General features: G+C 42.3%; 1 protein-coding gene across 2 annotated transcripts in view; it reads right to left on the bottom strand.

Annotated features, from left to right (window-relative positions):
- The window catches only part of LOC126236876 (inositol polyphosphate multikinase), a 134,510-nt gene that overhangs the window by 17,726 nt on the left and 91,031 nt on the right, over positions 1–25,753 (bottom strand). For both annotated transcript variants that reach the window (XM_049946500.1, XM_049946499.1), the window contains exon 5: positions 15,775–15,910. In XM_049946500.1, coding sequence (XP_049802457.1) covers positions 15,775–15,910 — 136 coding nt within the window. The remainder of the gene's footprint in view (positions 1–15,774; positions 15,911–25,753) is intronic.

Here is a 25,753-nt window from a genome sequence, read left to right as displayed (position 1 = left end):
GATGGACGCTACCAAAGGATGGCGAGGTTAGCACTGGTCGATACCTGGTAGGCTGCTCAAGGAGTCAGTACACAGAAGAAATGACTCCCCAGGGCATGAACGGATGTGCCCAAGAGCACGAGATGTGGCCGCCAGCTCTGCAGTGAAAACACTGCAGCCATCTGGCAAGGAATGCTGTTTAATATGTCCTCCATGAACATATGCAAAGCGTATGTGACCATCAGCCATCATGCCGTCAGTGTAAACCATTTCATGGCCACAGTGCATGTCAAGAATCGAGAGGAAGTGATAGCAGAGAGCTGCAGGGTTAACTGAGTCCTTAGGGCCATATTAAAGGTCCAGAAAAATCTGCGGCCTTGGTGTACACCACATAGGTGTATGTGAATGGACCTCGAGGAGAGTTGGTAACGGGAAGGACTCCCATTCACATTGAAGGAACCAGACACGAACATCAAATTCAGATGAGCAGGAGAACTACAAATGTGTGCAACGTAACTGGCAAGCATTGAGCACTGAGGTGCTGCCAGCACTTCCACTAAAGCTGATGAAGGTAAGGTAGCCAAGTCAATCATGTACTGAAAACCTGTCCTAAGAATTGATATGTCTCCACTACAGTGAGTGGATCATCATAAAGATAAATGGTACGACGCCATGACATGACTTAACAGCCAAAAAATGGAAGCTGTGCATGAGAGCCCATGACTGCACCTTGTGGATGGCTCCCTGTAGGCACTGCTCAGCAACACCACACCAGTACTGGAGCAGCAGTATGAAGTGCAGAAGCTGTCTGCACACAGAGAGGGTGAGACAGATGGCCCTACAGCTGCTGCTAGGCCATTAATGGCCACTAAAAATAGTGATACACGCAAGACAGAGCCCTGCGGGACCCCATTCTCCTGGATATGGGGGAACTATGGAAGGCACCAACTTGGACACGGAAAGTACAGAACGACAGGAAATTTTGGATAGAAATCGGGAGCGGGCCTTGGAGACCCCCACTCATACAATGTGGCAAGGATATGATGTTGCTAGGTGGTGTCACATGCTTTGCATAGATCAAAAAAAGACGGCAACAAGGTGTTGGGGTCTGGAAAAGGCTGTCCCGATGGCAGACTCGAGGGACACAAGATTATCAGTGGTAGAGCACCCCTGGCGGAAGTCGCCATGACATGGAGCCCGTAGGCCACGTGACTCCAAGACCCAACCCAACTGCCAACACACCATAAATTCCAGCAGCTTACAAAGAACGTTGGTGAGGCTGATGGGCCGATAGCTATCCACAGCAAGTGAGTTTTTTACTGGGTTTGAGCAGTGGAACAATGGTGCTCTTCCGCCATTGCGATAGAAAGCCCCCCCCCCCCTCACCAAATCCGGTTGAAGATGACGAGGAGATGGCGCTTGTAGTAAGGCGAGAGATGTTTAGTCATCTGACTGTGGATCCGATCAGGCCCAGGAGCTGTGTCGGGGCAATGTGCAAGTGAGCTGAGAAGCTCCCACTCGGTAAATCGGGCGTTATAAGGTTCACTCTGACATGTAGTGAATGAGAGTACTTTCCTTTCCATCCCCCGCTTGAGGGTGCAAAAGGCTGGGGGTAGTTCTCCGACGCACAGGCTCGAGCAAAGTGCTCGGCAAAGTGCTCGGCAATCATGTTTGCGTCGGTGCACAGCACGCTCTTTAATTGCCTCAGCGACTTCCAGCAACCACCAAGGGAGTGTCTTTCGCCGGGTGCACCCTAAAGAGTGAGGGATTGCAGTTTCTGCTGCAAAAACAATTGTGGCAGTCACCTGCTCAACCATCACATCGATGTTACCTTGTTGGGGAGTTTCAATGGTGACATCAGAGGTGAAAGTTTCCCAATCCTCCTCGTTTAAAGCCCATCTGGGCAGGCATCCATGGGCCTGACACCGGGGCAGTGAGAAGAAGATGAGGAAGTGGTCACTATCACACAGGTCGTGATGTGCTCTCCACCAGTGGATAGATGGGAGAAGTCCTGGGCTGCAAATTGATAAATCAATGGCCGAGTAACTACCTCAAGCCGCACTGGAATGTGTGGCAGCCCCAGTATTTAAGAGGCAGAAGTCAAACTGAGACAGTAAAGTTTCGACATCTCTGCCTCGGCAAGTAAGCACTATGTTACCCTACAAGGGGTTATGGGCATTAAAACTTCTCAAAAGTAGGAAAGGTTTAGGGAGTTGATCAGTACAGCTAATACATTCAGGGGTACAGCAACATCTGGAGGAAGATATACATTGCAGACAGTTATTTCCCGCATTGTCCGTATTCTGACAGCCAAAGCTTCAAGTGGGGTTTGAAGGGACACAGGTTCACTACAGACTGAGTTTAGGACATGAACACAAACTCCACCTGACACTCTATTATAGTCGTTACAGTTCCTGTAATATCCCTTATAGCCGTGGAGGGCAGGGTTTCGCATAGTCAGGAACCAGGTTTCTTGGAGGGCAATGGAGAAAGCAGGTGTAAAGCTTAGCAGTTGCTGTAGCTCAGCCAGGCAGTGGAAAGAAACAGCCGAAAGTCCACTGGAGGATGATGACGACATGAGACTGGGAAGGCATGGAACACTCAATGAGGCAGTTTATGCCTCAGGGTCACCTGCTGCCACCAACTTTTTGCCTGAGCAGTCTATATCCATTGTGTCTTGAGCGTCTGGCGAGATCTAGGTCCTCAGCAGGCGCCTGAATCTCAACCCCGTCCTCAGACACAGAGCTTGCAGGTAGTGGTGGTGTGGGTGCCAGCACAAGTTCCTTGTTCTTGGGGGTCTTCTTTTTAGTTTTCTCGCGCTGTTCCTTGGTTTTCTCTGATTGGGAGGACTTCACTGGCTCAGTCTCTGAGACTCAGGATGAGCATGAAGCCCTATGACCATCTGCTTTTGGACTCTTTAGCCAATGGTGGGTGTCACCTTTCCCACTAGCAGAAACCTGAGAAGGGAGTGGCCCAAAGGACTCCTTCCTAGCGAGAGGAGCCGAAGAAGCCTTGCGCTTCTCTGGCTCAGAAGTGAGGACTGAAATCCCTGATAGTTGGGGGTGTTGCTCCTGAAGTAGGTGGTGCTGGAGCAAGAGAGGGAAATGCCCCCCCCCCCCCCCCACCACCACCACCAACAATGGGGCAGGTGTAGTCTCTTGGTTCTGAGAGACGACAGGAATTCGAGGAACTGATGGGGCGACAACTGTTCTCGTAGTGGTGGTTTATGAGGAAGTCATAGCCACAGGTTGTAAGCGCTCAAATTTCCTCTTAGCCTCAGTGTAGGTCAGTCGGTCCATGGTCTTATATTCAATGATTTTCCTCTCTTTCTGTAAAATCCTGCAGTCTGGTGAGTAAGATGAATGATGCTCTCTGCAGTTGACACAGATGGGAGGCGGGGCATAGCGCGTATTGGGATGGAGTGCATGTTCACCATCTCGACTTGTGATGCTGGAAGTACAGCAGGAAGACATACGGCCGAACTTCCAGCACTTAAAGCACCGCTCTGGGGGGAGGGATATATGGCTGGACATCACAGCGGTATGAATCTTCAGGTTCATCTTGCAGAGTTGTATCTATCTATCACAGCGGTAGACCATCACCTTGACCTTCTCGGGCAATGTGTCACCCTTGAAGGCCAAGATGAAGGCACCAGTGGCAACCTGGTTATCCCTTGGACCCAGATGGACGCACCAGACGAAATGAACACCTCGCCGCTCTAAATTGTAGTGCAGCTCATCGTCAGACTGCAAAAGAAGGTCCCTGTGGAATATAATAACTTGGACCATATTTAAACTCTTATGGGGCGTGATGGTGACAGAAAAATCCCCCAACTTGCCACAAGCGAGTAATGCCCGTGACTGGGCAGAGGATGCTGTTTTTATCAAAACTGACCCAAAGCGCATTTTGGACAATCCCTCCACCTCCTCAAACTTGTCCTCTAAATGCTCCACAGAAAACTGAGGCTTCAAGGACATGAAAGATTCCCCATCAACTCTCGTACATATGAGGTACCGGGGAGAATAAGCTTCACTGTCATCCTCAGCCTGGCATTCCTCCTGTGGGTTGGCCAGGGAGGGCAACGACTTGGGGTCATATTTCTTAGCACTGAAGTTAGACTTTGCCCGCTTACAGACTGCTGGCAGTGGACCACCAGCAAGAGATGACTTACTACGCTTCATGGCATGTCATCCACATTGATGCCACCCACTCTGACCGGGGGACCTCCCCACAGGCCCCATCCTGCCGCAGCAAATGCCACCTGGCAGGATGGCCCTCACTGGGAGTGCAGATGCCCTAGGATGACGGGCATCTACTCCTTGGCATATGTGGGGAGTTAACAGGGCAAGCATCAGCACAGCAATCCTTGTGTTGTCAGGGGGCTATAACCAACAGGATACCTGGCAGCCCCACCACAATGGACTGGCTACCGTGTTGGATGAGGTGCAAAGAAGTCCATGGCCATCGTCAGCACAGAAAGTGATACTAATTAGTGCGTGGTGGAAAACGCACCGAGGAAGGTGTCCTCGCCCAAGAGATGGAGAAAGAGCGGACTACAATGCGACAATGAGAAAGCAGGCTAAAGATCTCTATGCACGATGAACACGATGCACCACGTAAGGCGCCCTTCGCCAATTGACTCACTCTTCAGAAAAATTTTGAAAACTGGCTGTCAAACCCTACAGGGGACCATCACAAAGGCCGAAACGTGTGAGACTCCTTTTAGTCGCCTCTTACGACAGGCAGGAATACCTCGGCCTATTCTAACCCCCAGACCTACAAGGGTGGGGGGGGGGGGGGGGCAGACTTCAGGTTATTGGTAGAATGCTGGGAAAGCACAGCGGACATTCTTACATATCATTCATACAACCTGTTCTACAATATTGCTCAAATGTGTGGAACCCATACCAAATAGGACTAACAGAGGATATTGAACGTATACGGAGAAGGGCAGCATGAACTGTCACAGGTTTGTTTGATCCATGGGAGAGTGTCACAGAAACTGAAGGAAGTGAACTGGAAGACTCTGGAAGAGTCTTAACAGTATTTCAAGAACTGGTTCCAGCTTTAAATGATGACTCCAGAATTATACTAAAACCCTCACTCACACAGGGATCTTGAGGATAAAATTAGAATAATTACTGCACGGTCAGAGGCATTCAGACAATCATTCTTACTATGCTCCATATGTGAATAGAATGGGAAGAAACCATTGTAACTGGTACAATGGGGCATATCCTTCGCTATGAATCTCACAGTGGCATGCAGATGTAGATGAAATGAGCAAAAATAAATTAATAGTTCGAATTCTGGGAACAGTTTTTTTATTGCCTTCCGCATTTGCCTCATGTTGACATTTTTCTTACCGACTGTCATGTAATTTGGCAGTTCCTTGCAATGACAAAATTGTTCTCGATGATTTCATGTGAAATATGGAATGTTGATCATGGTGTCAGACTGATCTGTCATACAGCCCACGGTAAAACGTGGTGGGAAGGACAATAAATGTGCACACAAAATATTGCTTGTTGCAACTGACTAATCAATAGCACTGCTCAAGGCTTACGTTAAACAGGAAGGCAATTTATTTGCTGTGATGTATGTAAAACAGCTTGAGGCCAATGAGGTCCACATTGACTGTTTACCCAATTTTTGATACATTTATGTCTATTTTTCATCAAACAAACAATTTATTTTTCCCACACAATATGATTTGCTTGTATGCTGACCCCCACTATTTCAAGATTACTGTCAAGTTAGAAACTAAACTAACTGTTACTTTCATTACATCATCATGTTATTGACTACATAAATTTCACTGTTAATCCACTATATTAAGGATACATTTAAGCTGCAGCCATGCTGCGGGCACATTCCAATTTGTTGCCTGCAGGGAGCCTTGTTGCAATTACGCTGCAGCCTTGTGCTCACACAGCATCTCACTTTCCTGTTAGAAGCCTTTGCCCTGCAGCTGCCTTGCTCACATCACTAGTTGAGGAATTACTTGCAGTTTGTGAAGCAAACTACGTTCTATGCAACGTCTGATGACAATGATAGTGGCTCTTTTTGCCACAAGTGTTGTTACTGACAACGAGAAAGGAGATGAGGTATGGCCACTCCATTTAAATACAGATTTTCCACACTGCTGATAGTTTCACAAGTCATAACGGCACCTCAAAAATTATTCAGAGCACTTTTTCAGGTAGTTACGAATGTCTTAAATTTTCCAGTTAATTTTAAACATTATTGAACCAGAATATTTTATATAAAGATTCAACTCAAAATTATTATCATAATTGTGTTTATTTATCCACATGTACTTCACTCACCACATTTCTCACCCTGTTTTCATGCTGATATTCTAATGACCACCGCATGCCTTTATGCCTTAAGTCAAAGGTTTATAGGACTTATAGCGTCCCCAGTGAGGTAATAAGAAAACACTTTAAAAAACAGTATTTATAAAGAAGAGACATTTAAAACTTGAATGATACAGATTTTTTTTATAATGTACCTGTAAAATAATAATTTCTCTGTGTAAGTTTCGAGTGCAAATAGAAATATAACAAAATGATCTAAAGAGACGACAAGATACGCTCTTTTGTTAATTTTTTAGTCGTCTTCGCTTCTTCTCTTGTCTTGGTTGTGTGTAGACGGACATCTTGCGAGTGCTGGCAAATGTAAGCATATTTGTATAAGTTAAGCAGATAATATATTGATTTAATAGTAATGTGCACTTTTAATTTGTAAGAGGTGATCCCGATTTCATGTCCGCCTTCCTTGAATTAACCTGCATTCAAGTAATTTACAGTTCAACAATCGCAGCGGCCAATGCAGCCAGCAACGCCATTACGTGGCGATATTAACTTATGAAAAATTAGCAGAAGCGAAAAAGTCGCCCGCTATTAACATAATATTAATTTTTCTCTACAGCCGCACGAAGTTGCAGAAATACGTAGCTTTAAGATTCTGATTTTCAGTACCATAGCCGACAGCCAGAGCCAGGACTCCGACTACGAGGCAATGGTTAACGGAGTTAAGAAAAAATACTCTCACGCGTGTGTGGGCCGCAATTGTAATTAGTAACTAAAGATCTTTTGCTTTAAAGTGAGCTGACTAACCGAGGAAATTAATATGAAAAGTTTATTACATTGTTCAGCTTATATGCTCATGTTTTAAGATTCAGCGAGTCTAACATTCATTAACGTAACAAATAATTTAAGATTAATATTGTTAAAAAGGAAAACTTCAAAAAAGCATCTAATCGTAAATCAAAATTGAATGAAATATCATTTTTATCAAGGCCCACCATGTAAGTCGGCAACAATCAAATAAAAATAAAAATAATAATAATAATAATAATAATAATAATAATAATAATAATAATATATTAAATTATGACGGCCGACGGACGCGAGATTGGCACCGCAACATGGGGCCAAACAAAGAAAATACAAAATTTACTAAATCTGACTCTATTGTAATGAATGCAATTATGTATGTGTCTAATTGTTGTAAAATATTAATGCCCATATGAATTCTTTTACATGTACAACAACAAAACCACACCCTGAGGAGAGCTGGAGAAGAAAAAGTGTACAAAGGAAAAAGGATTACGAGAAAGAAAAATAAAGGTAACGCCTATTGTGCAAGCATCCTGTGTAGCTCTGTGCAATATCGAACCCATATGCCCATGAGATACCTTCGGTGAAAAAACAGTAAGTAAAGTGCAAATTAATCTTTTTGTATTTATGTTTATTTTTGAAGGGGATAATTATTCGTGCGTGTATCAGTGTTAAAGATTCGTCAGTGGCTTAAAGTGAATTTATTATGGGTAAGGTAGGACAAGCTAAAGCATCCGTGCCAGACTAACAAAATTTTGTTAATATGGAAAGTGAGGATCATTTGCAATACGCAAACTAATCCCAAGCCACCGCCTCGGATAACATAATTTCCGGAGCGGGGGGCGGGGATCTGTGGATGGTGAATGACGCTCCACAGCAGAATGGGAATAGAATAAAAAGAACTCCACTGCCTGGGCAGGGGGGTCAATCGAGTGCTAGATTAAGCGGGGCACCAGTATGCTCACCGATTGCAGACCCATTTGCAGAATTTCTGCGCAGGTTAGAAGAAAGAGAGAGGGAGAGAGATCAGAAACTGGCTCAGATGCTCTATGAGCAAGAGCAACAAAGAGAACAGAAAGAAAGGGAAAGAGAAAGAATGTCAGAACAGAGGGAAAAACAACGAGACGAAAAACTGGCTCAGATGCTACATGAGCAGGAGAAAAAATCAACGCAAAAGCTCATTGAGCAAGAGCAGCGCTGTGAAGTGAAGCTACACAGTATCCAAAGCGAACTTGCCGAGATGCGGGACGCTTGCAAAGAAATACCTGATCTTGTGCAAAGTTTAGCCGGCGAGATGCAAAAATTACAGATATCGCAGGTTAGGCTTGAAGACAATGTCCAGACTTTAACCAACCGCGTGGATAATGTGGAGATAGATGCACGGAAAAGTATTGACGCATATTTGGAAGTGCAAGCTCAAAATGTCGAAAAAGAATTAAATGAATGGCTAGAAGTAAAAGATCGCGAGATATCTGCAAAGATTGAAAGCGACGTAAAAACAGCTGTAGAACAAGCGACTGCGGCCGCGAGTGTAAATATTGACGCTAGCGCTGCCGCACTACTCGCCGAATTAACACAGATCAAATCCCGTGTGACAGCGGAGTTGCTGAATTGGCAACAGGAGGTCGCGCGGAGACTGTCTGCGTTGGAAAGCAATGTAAACTGTGGCGGACAGATAATGAATCCGACTCCACATACTGATTACTATAATAACGCAGACTGTATGCAGGGTGCGAGTGCGCAACCACAACCTAAGGTGAATTACGGGCACGAACAACATGCGATACCGTGCAGCGCACATCACGAAGTAATGAATGTCTCAGAATATAGCATTCGGATGTGCAAAAAAGAGGACAATGTAATAAAACACAGGCCATTCCAACCCTTCAATAGCGAAAAACGAAATGTCCACCCTGTGGTATTTATTAAGAGCTTCAGGAATGTGTTTCCCAGGACATGGACGGAAAGACAAAGAATACAGTTCATGGTCTCCTTTATTCAAGGTGACGCGGCACTGTGGGCCACCGACGTGTCCAAAAAATGTCTAACGATGCAACAGTTTGAAGGTGCATTCTTGCAAAAATTCTGGTCCGATAGTGTCCAAGAAGGACTACGAAACGAGTTGTACAGTCCAGAAATGTACAATCCTAAGGTGGGAACGTTACGCAAATATTTTGAAAAGTATATAAACAAAACCAGGTACTGGGACGAGCCAATGTCCGAACGTGACATAATCAGGTTAATAAAAATGAAGTTGCCAAGTGAAATTAAAAGATATTTCATCAATGTGCCGGAATACGATATAGAACAATTCATGGAAATAGTGGATTATGTTGACTTATTGATCGAAGATATGAAAACCGAAAACAAGAGGAATCATGCAGGCTGTAATCAACAAAAAGCCTATTACAATGGCAGCCACAGTAACGGTAGTAACTTAGTACCAAATGGTAACGGGAATAGGCAAGAGCAACGGCAACAGAATCGAGGCACAAACAATGGCAATGGTTATAAAGGCAACGGTTATAATCGTCAAAATCGAAAGAGACATCATGATGGACGCATGACTAATGGATATAATGGTAATGGCAATCCGAATTGGCGGAACAACCCAAACCAGTGGTGTGGTAGTAATGAACCGACACCACAGTGGCAACAAAACACAGCGCCACAATGGAACGCCAACCCAGGTCCATCACAGAACATGTCAGGAAGTTACAACCGACCACCGCAAAACCAGGGCCATACACAGTATCAAAATACACCATCGGGGTGGCAGGGCGGCCAACCTAACAGTAGCAACAACAACAACAACAACAACAACAACAACCAGAACCACAATGTGAGGTTAGTGGAAGTGACAGACAACTGTCAACCCACTAATGCTCATCTGTTAAACTAAAGACAGCCACAATACGCACTCCGTTGTTGGCTGCAGGATGGTGTAGTGAGGGCACATTCACGGATGACAGCCATAAACTTTGTATGCTGAGATACAATGAGGGAATAAAAATAGAAAAGGAACTTGCAGACATACCGCAGAAATGTAACCGAACCGACGAAACTGTTGTGCAGGCTATATTGCAAGCAGATATGTACGGAACACCAATACAGATAATAGTCGATACCGGTGCGTCAACCAATGTCATGTGTGCAAATTTTTACAAGTACTTGAGTCAAAATAACAGAATACCAGTATTGCCAGTGAAGAATTGTCGTGTAACAGGTGCAATAGGTGCACAATCTCATATCATAAAGCACCAGGTGCAAGTCGAGTTTACGGTAGGAAATGAAGCAATGAAAAGCTCGTTCCTAGTAGTTAAGGGATTAGGTGTTGCTTGCATCCTGGGGATGGAGTTTTTATGCCAGAGGGACGTAAAAATCGACCTCTTGTGCGGGGAAGTAAGCCTTATGAATGAGGGTAGACGTGTAATTTTGCCATTGTTGAGGACCCAGGAAGTGCACGGTAAATATTGCCGGAGCTTTCAGTCGAGATTCGAAGGAATACGGGTAATGAATTTGTATTCTGACTTAAGTACAAGACAAGCATATTATAAAGAATTTATTACTGACGACAAAGAGGAAAAAAGGAAACTGATAGCCATGAAAGTCAGGGAGTCAGAACATTTGACTGAAGCACAACAAAACGAATTGACTCAGCTACTTACAGATTATGAGAATGTGTTTTCGGAAAAACCCGGTGTAAGGCTACACCTATAACATCGAAGTGGTACCTCACGATACTTCCTGTCACGCTAACTACACCATCCCGTGGTCAAAGCAGGAGGCAATTACGAAGGAAACAAGAAAAATACTTACAAAGACTTAAAGAAGTTAGCGCAGTAGAGCAACTTTACATATATATGAGTAGTAGGTTAAGTTTATAGTGAAATTTTTTTTCTGTGTGTAAATGTTCAGATTTTAGTGTAAGAGGTAAAGACGATCAGGCACACAAGATTAGTGCGATTTAATTTTGTAGATGTTAAGGAATAACAGTAATTTTAAAGTAATTACACAAAAAAAATGAACGTAGGTTTAAGAATATTTCACAAATTTCATTTTTAAAAATGCTTTAAAAAATATTTTTAAAAAAATTCAACAGCATGTAATGATGAAAGAATTTTTCATTAGTGTGTCATGAATATTTTTGAACTGTAGTAGTAATGAAACTTACGAAATTCAATATTATAGTGTATATGTTGTTCCATGTATTTATGTCTATACCGATCCTGAAATATGCTCAATCATAATTTACTATACAACATGAGTGCTGGGTGTACATCACCTAAGGTACCTCATTTGTTGTGAACAAGGTACAAGACAAATCAGTAAACGCGACTACCGCTAAGCACTGTTAAAATATATTGCCATCTGCTAAGGCAGATATTTGCACGAATGTATCGTGTAAACAAAAGTCACAAATTAACACTAATCTAGGAACTAGCACGCTAGGCCTAGATTATAAAATGTGTACAATAATGTGAGAGGCAAAGTTTTATAAAGTCGAGCCTGGCTCTGGAGGGCAAGTACGCAATGAGTGGGCAGACATGACATGGGGACTTACCTCAGATGAGACGGAAATACAATTGTATAGTCAAAAAATCTGGAGGCAAGTAAGACTCTAAGTGGAAAATTAGATAATTAGAGATAATTAGTGCGAGAGACTGGTAAAATCCAGCACGAGCCAAAATCCAGTTCAGACTGAATGAAATACATTAGTGTTTGTGAACTAATCAAAACAGTTACTTTAAGCAGTGTGAAAAACTGTGAAGGCGAAACTATGATACGGACAATGAAGTGCTAGTATTGAACGTTCAACAGCGGTAAGGACGCCAAACGCCAATATTACGCACGAAAAACTGTGAATTTGCTTATAAATGTGAACTGTTAACGTGAAGTGAACCCACAGTCAATATTTTTGGGACAGACTGTAATCTCAGTGAGTACAATAATGCAAGACTAGAATGCGATGCGTGGACTGTTGCAAAACCGCGACCGCAGAAACGGCGAATGTTTGTGCTAAGCTCGTATTGGGACACTCACCAGTGCCTGCGTGTGCAGCGAAAACATAAATAATTTTATCAAGACAAAAACTGATGTGTAATGGAAACAGTGGTGCATCAAAACTGCATTCACGGGAGACATCAAAATTGCACTCACGGGAGAAGATCCATGTCATGTATTCTGCAGGACAATGCTGGCTTGACACTTGGAAATTGGCGAAAACTTAACAACAACTGCCGCACTAATAAATGCTTCTTTCCCACTAGCATAGCCATCTGCAGTGGGAAACAAATATTATGTTGGTTGTGTGTACGTTTCATGTACTACGTCGGAGATGCGTAGCAAAGCTGACTCCTGCCAACAAGTGCGGGGGGCGGATATATCCCACTCCATCACGCCCGGACGAGACAGAAACGCATCGCCAACCATGCAGCCAATCAGCTGATTCTGATGTTACGCGACGGCGAGAGACACGCTGGCATCGATCGGGCGTTGACCTCTCCGCAGCCGCCGCGAACACCGAGCACTAAACACACCAACCGGCACCGTCACGAGCTAAACGTCGCGGCGTAGAGCATCAACGACACCGCACTCAATTGTTATAATGACCTCATTTCTTTGCATAGTGCAACAAAACATTCGTAATGTATGCACATCCTGTACTCCAATGACATCCCAGAAATATTTAAGTGAAAGTAACCAAAGCAGTTAGTCTGTCGCTCCGCCGAGGTTTTCCCCAGTGTTTCCCTATGGCTGCGCCAAATGGGAAGCGAACAGTTGACACCCCTGGGACTTCAAGTACTACACACTAACTCGTGATTGTATACCTTTGAACACTGCAAAAGTTGCAACCCTAAAAAGAAGCAGCCAAAATGAAACTAATTGTATTCTATGTCCTTTTGTACATGACTGTATACGTAACCAAATGTATATTATATTGTTATGTAAATAACTTCATCTGTATTACACTTTGTGTGCAACAAACCTCAGTAATTACAACGGTTTAAACATACGATGTGACATATGTAGACTGTGAAAGAAAAATTTGTGTGTGGACACTGTGGACATGAAATAGGAAATATTTATGTCAAAAAACACGAACATTTTTTATGACATAAACATTTTGGGGGGCAGTATAGCGTCCCCAGTGAGGTGATAAGAAAACACTTAAAAAAACAGTATTTATAAAGAAGAGACATTTAAAACTTTAATGATACAGATTATTTTTATAATGTACCCGTAAAATAATAATTTCTCTGTGTAAGTTTCGAGTGCAAATAGAAATATAACAAAATGATCTACAGAGACGACAAGATACGCTCTTTTGTTAATTTTTTAGTCGTCTTCACTTCTTCTCTTGTCTTGATTGTGTGTAGACGGACATCTTGCGAGTGCTGGCAAATGTAAGCATATTTGTATAAGTTAAGCAGATAATATATTGATTTAATAGTATTGTGCACTTTTAATTTGTATGAGGTGATCCCGATTTCATGTCCGCCTTCCTTGAATTAACCTGCATTCAAGTAATTTACAGTTCAACAATTGCAACGGCCGATGCAGCCAGCGACGCCATTACGTGGCGATATTAACTTATGAAAAATTAGCAGAAGCTAAAAACTCGTCCGCTATAACATAATATAAATTTTTCTCCACAGCCGCACGAAGTTGCAGAAATACGTAGCTTTAAGATTCTGATTTTCAGTACCATAGCCGACAGCCAGAGCCAGGACTCCGACTACAAGGCAATGGTTAACGGAGGTGAGAAAAAATAAGCTCGCGCGTGTGTGGGCCGCAATTGTAATTAATAACTAAAGATCTTTTACTTTAAAGTGAGCTGACTAGCCGAGGAAATTAATATGAAAAGTTTATTACATTGTTCAGCTTATATGCTCATGTTTTAAGATTCAGCGAGTCTAACATTCATTAACGTCACAAATAATTTAAGATTAATATTGTTAAAAAGGAGAACTTCAAAAAAGCATCTAATCGTAAATCAAAATTGAATGAAATATCATTTTTATCAAGGCCCACCATGTAAGTCGGCAACAATCAAAAAATAACAACAACAATAATAATATATTAAATTATGATGGCCGACGGACGTGAGAGACTGTAGTATGCCCAGTCACACTTTATGGGTTGGAATGTTGGCCAATGACAACGAAGCATGAGCAGAATCTCCACGTGATGGAAACGCACATGCTCCTATGGTCCCTTGGTCTTACCCGATCTGACCATCCAACAGACGGCAAAGTTCGACAGTGACTTGGAGCTGCACCCACCACAGACTAACTACAGGAAAGCAGGCTAAGATGGTATGGACACGTCATGCACAGTAACGCAGACTTGGTGGCAAGAACAGCTATGCACCTAGACATAAATGGCCAACGACCTCGTGGCAGATGCAAAACAGAATGGACCGACCGTATAGAGAAGGCTATGGAATTTATCAATGCCACATATGAAGATGCCCTCGACAGACCAAAATTGAGGCAGATGTGCCAACAAGCAGACCCTGCTAGCTCATGATGAACATGAATAAGAAGAAGAAGAAGAAGAAGAAGAAGAAGAAGAAGAAGAATTCTAATGAAAAAAGAATACAATAACAGAAACAGACAAACTAATTACAAAAAATTATTACATGTAATATTATTGACCAGGAAGCACTTACAATTTCTGTATGCCTCTCGTCCTAGATAGCTTTGTATCCAAAAGCAGCTGAAATATGTTCCTCTTTGATAATCATTACTTACAGTTCTCACAACATAACTACCTGCATATGTTGATTTCATTGGTAGGATACTGGGAAGTAACACACGAACACATTCGATAGATTACTTATAAAGTTTCAAGTGCCAATATTAAGTGCAGGAATCTGAGAATATGCTACTGCTCCCTGCAGCTCTTGCAATAATCACAAAGGTAACATTAATTTAGTATCTGCTCACACAGTGGCATTTAAGAAGTAATTTTTCCCACATTACTCACCTTAATATAAGATACAATGAGAAGTACTCTCCGAAATGCACATCACAGTAGTTTGCACATTGTGCATGTAGATGGAAATGTATAAGCATGTGTATGCTTTGTGTGAAAGCATTTAATAAGGAGCAGTCAAACATGGCAGTGCCAGAGTAAACCTGAAGCAGCCAATCACGACTCAAGTTTCAAGACATGTGTTGATGGTTGCGTAGCAAAACACAACTCAAGTTGACATCATCACCTAGCACAAGGATTGGCATGAGCAGCAATGGTACAGGTTAAATGCACTGATAAGGTGCAGTGGACTTGTTTCACGATCGCCACCCCGTGCCGGCGAGCAGCGAGGGGCCAGCACAAACACACCCTAATTGTCTTTATCACTCATAGCAGACTGATGTTTATCTCTAGGTAAATTCCTTATGAATTTTTACCCCTAAGCTAAACAATACATGTATTTTCTGAAACATTAAGACAATTGAGTTTGGTGTCAGTGAACAGCTTGTCTATTAGTGGTCAATTAGTTTGGGGGAAAAAAGAAAAAGGGTTATCAACAGGAGTGTTAAAAATATAAAATTACACAATTCTTTCTCTCTCAGCCCCCCCCCCCCTCCACACACACACACACACACACACACACACACACACACACACACACACACACACAATATGTTACAAAAGTTCTCACCATCAATAACTGAACTTTTGTTCAAGCGTTTCCCATAATCTTTTCCATATTTCATTAGTTTTCCATTTGAAATCTTGTACACCTGGAAACCTGGGATACAAAATCCCAAGTCCCTTTTACACTCCATATACTTTTTCTGAAATAAGAAAGAAAAATATTAATTCAGAATTAATACTTATGGTGATACACAATAAAATACTCTGTTTATTCATATAACATAAAAACTTTTGTACTGCACAAGACAAATAAGATTTTATAAAAGAAAACTCTTAAAACACACACACACACACACACACACACACACACACACACACACACACACACACACACATTGCAATAAATAATCAACACATCGGAAGTTGCAAGTGCCAATCAGCACATGAATGTACGTGCAAATAAGGCAGGAGGATATTAAAGAGTAGTAAACCAATTCCACTTCAGTACACAAAAAGTCTTCAAGACAATACTTTTGTTTCCAAAACCAAATTTGGTGAGTAGTGAAGGTGGGGTTGGTGGGGATATCTGTTGTTCATCTCAGTCAATATCACTTAAGTGTGCGACAAGTTGGGAAATGATCCTCTCCGCAGTTGACACAGATGGGAGGCGGGGCACAGGGAGTATTGGGATGGGATGGGGGGGGGGGGGGGAGGACATTGGAAGAGAGAGAGGGAGAGATTTTAACGTTAAACAACATTTCACTAGTATGCTGGTGTCACAATATACACCTTAGACAAATCACTCGTTGCCAGTCCTAAGCTGGAAATGTGTGTCCAACAAAGAACATTTGAAAAAGTTTCCGGCACTTAGTATTTTACTTGCTAAGTGAACTATATCTCTGTAAAAAAAACTGTTATGTCAATCAGCTTGAGGCTGTTGCCAATGGGCATCACTGTGGGGTTCACTGTGGGGTTCGTCCACGCATCCCCCGATCGGACTACGACTGTGGTTGCCCGGGATACTGCCCGCATTGAGGCTGATTCCTCACCTGTGGTAGAGTGGGAGGTCGTCTCAAGGTGTGGCAGGGGGCGAAAGACATTCCGGAGGGCTGAACGGAAGGCCTCTCCAGTTTGTCTGACGAACCGGTTTCAGGCTCTGTCTCAGGCTGATACTCATCTTCGGCCTGACATGGCTGCTTGTCCTGTTCCAGAGGTTGCCCCTCAGTCTGCAAGATCTGGGAGGTCGCAGAGGGTGGGCTTACTGGTAGTTGGGGGCTCCGAAGTCAGGCGCGTAATGGGGCCCCTTAGGGATATGGCAGCAAGAGAGGGGAAGAAAACCAATGTGCACTCCGTGTGCATACCGGGGGGAGTCATTCCAGATGTGGAAAGGGTCCTTCCGGATGCCATGAAGGGTACAGGGTGCACCCATCTGCAGGTGGTCGCTCATGTCGGCACCAATGATGTGTGTCGCTATGGATCCGAGGAAATCCTCTCTGGCTTCCGGCGGCTATCTGATTTGGTGAAGACTGCCAGTCTTGCTAGCGGGATGAAAGCAGAGCTCACCATCTGCAGCATCGTCGACAGGACTGACTGCGGACCTTTGGTACAGAGCCGAGTGGATGGTCTGAATCAGAGGCTGAGACGGTTCTGCGACCGTGTGGGCTGCAGATTCCTCGACTTGCGCCATAGGGTGGTGGGGTTTCGGGTTCCGCTGGATAGGTCAGGAGTCCACTACACGCAACAAGCGGCTACACGGGTAGCAGGGGTTGTGTGGCGTGGGCTGGGTGGTTTTTTAGGTTAGATGGCCTTGGGCAAGTACAGAAAGGGCAACAGCCTCAACGGGTGCAGGGCAAAGTCAGAACATGCGGGGACCAAGCAGCAATCGGTATTGTAATTGTAAACTGTCGAAGCTGCATTGGTAAAGTACCGGAACTTCAAGCGCTGATAGAAAGCACCGAAGCCGAAATCGTTATAGGTACAGAAGGTGTTTAGAAAGGATAGATTGCATGCAACCGGTGGTGGAGTGTTCGTCGCTGTTAGTAGTAGTTTATCCTGTAGTGAAATAGAAGTGGATAGTTCCTGTGAATTATTATGGGTGGAGGTTACACTCAACAACCGAGCTAGGTTAATAATTGGCTCCTTTTACCGACCTCCCGACTCAGCAGCATTAGTGACAGAACAACTGAGAGAAAATTTGGAATACATTTCACATAAATTTTCTCAGCATGTTATAGTCTTAGGTGGAGATTTCAATTTACCAGATATAGACTGGGACACTCAGATGTTTAGGACGGGTGGTAGGGACAGAGCATCGAGTGACACTATACTGAGTGCACCATCTGAAAATTACCTCGAGCAATTAAACAGAGAACCGACTTGTGGAGATAACATCTTGGACCTACTAATAACAGACGCTGTAAGTGCAGAACAGGGAATCAGTGATCACAAGGCCGTTGCAGCATCCCTGAATATGGAAGTTAGTAGGAATATAAAAAAAAGGGAGGAAGGTTTATCTGTTTAGCAAGAGTAATAGAAGGCAGATTTCAGACTACCTAACAGATCAAAACGAAAATTTCTGTTCCGACACTGACAATGTTGAGTGTTTATGGAAAAAGTTCAAGGCAATCGTGAAATGCGTTTTAGACAGGTACGTGCTGAGTAAAACTGTGATGGACGGGAAAAACCCACCGTGGTACAACAACAAAGTTAGGAAACTACTGCGAAAGCAAAGAGAGCTTCACTCTAAGTTTAAACGCAGCCAAAACCTCTCAGACAAACAGAAGCTAAACGATGTCAAAGTTAGTGTAAGGAGGGCTATGCGTGAAGCGTTCAGTGAATTCGAAAGTAAAATTCTATGTACCGACTTGACAGAAAATCCTAGGAAGTTCTGGTCTTACGTTAAATCAGTAAGTGGCTCGAAACAGCATATCCAGACACTCCGGGATGATGATGGCATTGAAACAGAGGATGACACGCGTAAAGCTGAAATACTAAACACCTTTTTCCAAAGCTGTTTCACAGAGGAAGACCGCACTGCAATTCCTTCTCTAAATCCTCGCACAAACGACAAAATGGCTGACATCGAAATAAGTGTCCAGGGAATAGAAAAGCAATTGGAATCACTCAACAGAGGAAAGTCCACTGGACCTGACGGGATACCAATTCGATTCTACACAGAGTACGCGAAAGAACTTGCCCCCCTTCTAACAGCCGTGTACCGCAAGTCTCTAGAGGAACGGAAGGTTCCAAATGATTGGAAAAGAGCACAGGTAGTCCCAGTCTTCAAGAAGGGTCGTCGAGCAGATGCGCAAAACTATAGACCTATATCTCTGACGTCGATCTGTTGTAGAATTTTAGAACATGTTTTTTGCTCGAGTATCATGTCGTTTTTGGAAACCCAGAATCTACTCTGTAGGAATTAACATGGATTCCGGAAACAGCGATCGTGTGAGACCCAACTCGCTTTATTTTTTCATGAGACCCAGAAAATATTAGATACAGGCTCCCAGGTAGATGCTATTTTTCTTGACTTCCGGAAGGCGTTCGATACAGTTCCGCACTGTCGCCTGATAAACAAAGTAAGAGCCTACGGAATATCAGACCAGCTGTGTGGCAGGATTGAAGAGTTTTTAGCAAACAGAACACAGCATGTTGTTATCAATGGAGAGACGTCTACAGACGTTAAAGTAACCTCTGGCGTGCCACAGGGGAGTGTTATGGTACCATTGCTTTTCACAATATATATAAATGACCTAGTAGATAGTGTCGGAAGTCTCTTGCGGCTTTTCGCGGATGATGCTGTAGTATACAGAGAAGTTGCAGCATTAGAAAATTGTAGCGAAATGCAGGAAGATCTGCAGCGGATAGGCACTTGGTGCAGGGAGTGGCAACTGACCCTTAACATTGACAAATGTAATGTATTGCGAATACAGAGAAAGAAGGATCCTTTATTGTATGATTATTTGATAGCGGAACAAACACTGGTAGCAGTTACTTCTGTAAAATATCTGCGAGTATGCGTGCGGAACGATTTGAAGTGGAATGATCATATAAAATTAATTGTTGGTAAGGCGGGTACCAGGTTGAGATTCATTGGGAGAGTCCTTAGAAAATGTAGTCCATCAACAAAGGAGGTAGCTTACAAAACACTTGTTCGACCTATACTTGAGTAATACTCATCAGTGTGGGATCCGTACCAGATCGGGTTGACGGAGGAGATAGAGAAGATCCAAAGAAGAGCGGCGCGTTTCATCACAGGGTTATTTGGTAACCGTGATAGTGTTACGGAGATGTTTAACAAACTCAAGTGGCAGACTCTGCAAGAGAGGCGCTCTGCATCGCGGTGTAGCTTGCTCGCCAGGTTTCGAGAGGGTGCGTTTCTGGATGAGGTATCGAATATATTGCTTCCCCCTACTTATACCTCCCGAGGAGATCACGAATGTAAAATTAGAGAGATTAGAGCGCGCACGGAGGCTTTCAGACAGTCGTTCTTCCCGCAAACCATACGCGACTGGAACAGGAAAGGGAGGTAATGACAGTGGCACGTAAAGTGCCCTCCGCCACACACCGTTGGGTGGCTTGCGGAGTATAAATGTAGATGTAGAAAGCTCACTGTTAAATTCTGAACTTTCCGTGGTCACGGCTCATGATGTCACCTAGTGCTGCCAGTAGATGTCACGCTCAATGAGTCACTCTTTTCCAGACTTTACCGACAGATTTGTTACACACACACACACACACACACACACACACTGTAAGTGTTTGCACTTTGGTCAAATACCAGCTTGTACATATTTTATACCTGTCAGTGTATATATGAGCTTTCATCTGGCAAGGGGACCCTATGGGCTGGCCCTGTTTGAATTTATTTATGTATATTTGTGAAACTTGATAGTCTGCGCTCAGACGTAACAGTTTCATAATAAACAGTGACAACTTTATAAAAGAAAATGTCAAAAAAGTTGATGATTTCCAAGCCCGGTGAAGTACAAAACAATTTGCCCAAAATTAAACATTCCCATAACTCAATGAGTAGCATCAGAGACTGCTAATCTACAAAGCTCAGGTTCAAATCTCCTTTACAGCTATTTTCTTTGCTTGAATTCTATATTTTTGTGAAGTGGAAATTATAACAAACAAATACTGAATCATAATTTTCTAGTGAAAGTATCAACATATTTTCAAATGTGTGTCACGTGGAACAAATTAAAATTATGTGAAATGATATACAACAACAATAACCTAGAATCGATTTTCACTCTGCAGTGGATTGTGCTCTGAAATGATACTTCCTCGCAGATTAAAAACAAGACTAATCTTCCAAGAAGTTTCATCAATAATAATGGAGTATTTCGTATACTCATTTCTCCATGGGACGAAGAAATAAGAAATCAATGGGCATTAGCAGTTAACCAGCAGATCTTTCTGTAGATACAGTCCAGCCCTTTGAATTTTTATGTACTAGAATCTATTAGATGACTACTGTCTTTTTTTTCCATTTTCAGTTGGTTGCTGTAGCACTGTTTACTGTAAGTAAGCATACACTTGAAAATTTTTGCCGAAAAAAAAAAAAAACATAATAATAATAAAAAAATTCGGACATAATATTTTAGATTATAAAATTTATAGCCTCCTCATTACATAGCACACATGCAGATTTCCTATCTAAATTAAGACATTAATATTTGTAGAGGGGTTTTATGTTAACCTGCGTAAAGTGTGTTTCTTGTTCAACTTCTTGCACTTTATGTGAAAACCAAATCTTAAAACACCTAAATTTGTAGTCTATGTTCTTGTTAGTTCCGTGATTTGCCTCCTGAACAAGCTTAAAAGCAGAAATATGTAGCTATGTAGCTACATTAATATCTTTTACACTCATTGAACTTAATTCCATATACTGTTGGCATAAATAGCATAGGGATGGAGTTTGCACTCTGCTATTGTCCATCCGTACTTGCCACCACAGTTAAGCAGAAATATAGCTGCCATGCAGTAGGGTATTGCCGCCCCCCCCCCCCCCCCCGCAAACTAAACTCACTCACTCTCTCTCTCAAGATGAGTTACTGAGTGTGACATAGTGACACCAATTGGTACCCATAGTGTGATGTCATGAGCCACAAGCCCAGAAAGCTCAAGATTTAAAGTCCGTCTGCCAGACCACAAACCAGCTGTACACCTGAGTGAATGTTCAAATGGTCACCATTAAACTGTGACCATGAGCACTGAAAATGACATGCTCAATTTCAATGGCTGTTTCACAACCCTTACCATTGGATTCCCCCCCACACCCTCCCTCCTCACCCACCAATCATGATCATCTCTGAATTATATCTAAAAAGAAAGATGATGAGACTTACCAAACAAAAGCGCTGGCAGGTCGATAGACACACAAAAAAAACACAAATATACACACAAAATTCTAGCTTTCGCAACCAACGGTTGCTTCGTCAGGAAAGAGGGAAGATATGTCTGCTTGTGTCTGTATGTGTGGATGGATATGTGTGTGTGTGCGCGAGTGTATACCTGTCCTTTTTTCCCCCTAAGGTAAGTCTTTCCGCTCCCGGGATTGGAATGACTCCTTACCCTCTCCCTTAAAACCCACATCCTTTCATCTTTCCCTCTCCTTCCCTCTTTCCTGACGAAGCAACCGTTGGTTGCGAAAGCTAGAATTTTGTGTGTATATTTGTGTTTTTTTTTTGTGTGTCTATCGACCTGCCAGCGCTTTTGTTTGGTAAGTCTCATCATCTTTCTTTTTAAATATATTTTTTCCACGTGGAATGTTTCCCTCTGTTATATTCATCTCTGAATTACATACACGAGAGTGCCCTTGGTAATCTTTTAACACATCCTATGATCTTGTAATCATCCTATCTTCAATCTCCAATAGTCCTTACCCTCCGTTCATCTCAAACCCAGCCTCACGACCCTAAATTTAATCATTCTGCACTCACCTTCTTCTCCAGTTTTCTTCCTCTTCTGTTACCATCTCCTCCCAGTCCACTCCTCCAATTCAAGTGTGTAATGGGCACAACTCCCTCCACCTGCATCTAAAATGAGCCTACCAGTGCCTCAGTTAACTCCTGTGCATCTGCTAGCTTTCCCTCCCAGCCGTCTATCGCTCTCCCCCACCCTCACTTGCCTGAAAGCTAGTAGTGTTCTCAGCCTTGCTTATATTCCTGACACTGCAGAAACAAAGAAAATGAAATGTTTCATAGATGAATGGTGTCACATACCCCAATATCATTATGATATGAGTCAAAGCCGAAATCCGGTATTGAACAATTCAGCAAACCCGGAGAAAGGCAATGGGAAACATGAAAATGATGAATGTACAACAGTCAGGGTGTATAGGTGGACGAGGAAAAAAAATTCCCGGATTTTTCCTGGATTAGCGGTTAAAAATACACTTTCTCCCGGATGAAAACACACTTTTTCCGTGTTAAGTAACAGTATACTTTTCCTCAGAACTGTAAAACTTATCAATTCTTTCAACAGTTGTGGATTTATACACCAGCATAGAATTTCCCGGCATTTTAGAAAACGAAACTCAGGGGAAAAAACACGATTTGGAAAGATGTCTGATGTGCAGCAACGTGTACACTGCTTATTTTCGTATTACGAAAGTATAAATTCGAATTCCACCAAACACCGCATGTTACTTTCCGAAGGATTGAAATCGAGATTGCAATGCGCTTTTGTAAGCCAGTCGTAGCTCTTGTCAAGCGATATTGCCAGCCGATGTCAGCGGATATTCAGAGCATAGGACACGTGATGTAGTCAGCCAATAGCAACATCACTGTTCAGTAGCGCGAACACACAAATAGGAAAAGGTAATGGTTTAAATTAATGTACATAGCATTGCTACAAGAAAAGAAAAGCTTTCACATTTAATATTGGCCCCTGAAATTAATAAGCTGCAAGAGAAGCTAAGTTTTCACACATAATGTTGATCTTTTTTGCGCATACAAATGCGCCAGTAAAATTTTCAACAATGGCATAAATGTCTGATCTTCTGGGCTTGAAAATATTCTAAATGGTCATCCTCAAAGGTTTGAATTTTGAATGAGAGTCAAACGCTCTGTGATTTAAGAAATTGATCAGACATTCACACAAAGAGTTCATCTTGTGTAAAAGGAAATATAATTTACTTGAATCCAACGCTTTTCAAACAACCATTCGGAATATTTTCACGTGACCTGTTGGAAATAGATTCGTTTCAGCAGTTGTACCAGATGACAGGCGTTGCCGCGCTTGCGCAGCTACGATGACGCAGGAAGCCCGTACGTTCGTATGTGTAAAACATCAAAAGATCTTACATTATATCATAAAAGAAACAAGACATTAGAGGATACTCCAAGAGCATGGGAATTTTGTGAACCATACTAAAATGCATGATTCGGCTTAAAGTGCACATTCGCATGTCCACATTCAGATATAAATTTTCTTGGAGTACCAGTACCTCATTATCTTATCTTTGGTTCTTTATTATGGCTAGAAGATGAAAATGTGAACTTGAAATGTAGAGAACAATTGAAACTAGCCAATAGTGTGGAATGAAACACTTCGTTTCCAATAAGTGACTGTCTCAGCAGAAAAGATTAATAAAAGTCAAATTCTTTTAACAAACCAACAAAAATAACTTCGTTGCTCTGCAAGGCAATTAATGCTTGACTGTGAGAAAGGTGGAAACAAAATAAAATCTTAAACTAATAACATATTTTAGCCTTCCATAATTATGTGAATGTATTTTAATTCACTTGATAGCTCCCCCGGCCACAGAAATCTGTTTTGCTTGCATTTGATTTGAGAGCAATAAACGAAGCGGAAACAGCAAAATCACTTAACATAAACATGGGTCACGTGGAGACTACCACCTCCCCACTACAACTCAGACTGCTCTGTGAATCAGGTCCGGATCTACGATATTTCCGAACCGGGGCAATATTAGATAGTGGCGCTCCCCCTCCCTCGAGCGTTTGAGATAGGACGCCAAAAATTTAAAAAATTGACTTTTCAAAAATATCTTCAGTTTGTAGCGCACATCTTTCTGATGAGTCTGATACATAAAACATATATGATCGAGGGAATGTAAGACATGTTATTTTGTCTTAAATGTGCAGAAACGCAGTGTCACGCCTCTTCACACAGCATTCTTCCATCGCATGTCTCTGTATTTCGCTCTGTGAAATTCAAATGTGTAATATTTTGTAATGGGTGCCATCAAACTATATTCAGGCCAGTGGAAATTAAAATGTCCTGTGGTGCCTCTCCTGCTCCCAGTCGGCCAGTTTGACATCCTGCCCCTCTTAAAAAAATCTCGCGATTAATAGTGGATGGGATTATTTGTAACCGGGAGAATACGAATTCTTCAGAAAATTTGCAGTCTTTACTGCCTATTAGCTAATAACTTGCTGTTTCAAGTAAAATAAAATTAAATATAGGATACATAAAACAATACAAGAGAGCAGCAAGACAGTACACATTTTCTCCATCCTTAAGTCCTGGCATTTTTTCTCTCTAATCTTGCCACGGCTTTATATGGAGTACTTTCCTATCTGGGAAAGAATCTATTAACTCTTCAAAGTTCGTCAACATTTGGCTACACGAATAAACGAAATATTATTATCTACTACCAGAAAAGCTGTTAATACAAATAGTATCAAGACTGGTGTGGTTTCTCGATCTGATTACGTGTATTTTGTCACTGTGTGCTAGGTAAAACGAAATAGGCCTGCCTAATATTGCAACATTGTTACACACACCAAATAAACGAGACTGTTTTGGCACAAATGGTCATTTTTATAACACGACAGAATATAATTCACAAAGTACCAATATCAAATGCCTATTAGGCCTACTACAAGCAAAAAGTTTTATGTTAGGAAATAGTTTCACATTTCATTCATACTCTCTAGCTTCTGAAGCATGAGATCGAAAAGTAGTAGTACGAAATTTTTATATAAATTTGGAATTGTCATATTCTTCCATAATTTGTGAGGGTCTCCGTTTCTTCTCCTTCCTCGTTCTAACAAACAATCTTGTCA

Source organism: Schistocerca nitens, chromosome 2, assembly GCF_023898315.1.
Source record: "Schistocerca nitens isolate TAMUIC-IGC-003100 chromosome 2, iqSchNite1.1, whole genome shotgun sequence".
Classification (NCBI taxonomy): Eukaryota; Metazoa; Arthropoda; class Insecta; order Orthoptera; family Acrididae; genus Schistocerca; species Schistocerca nitens.
The sequence above is the reverse complement of the archived record's forward strand: the minus strand, read 5'-3'. Positions and strand labels throughout refer to the sequence as shown.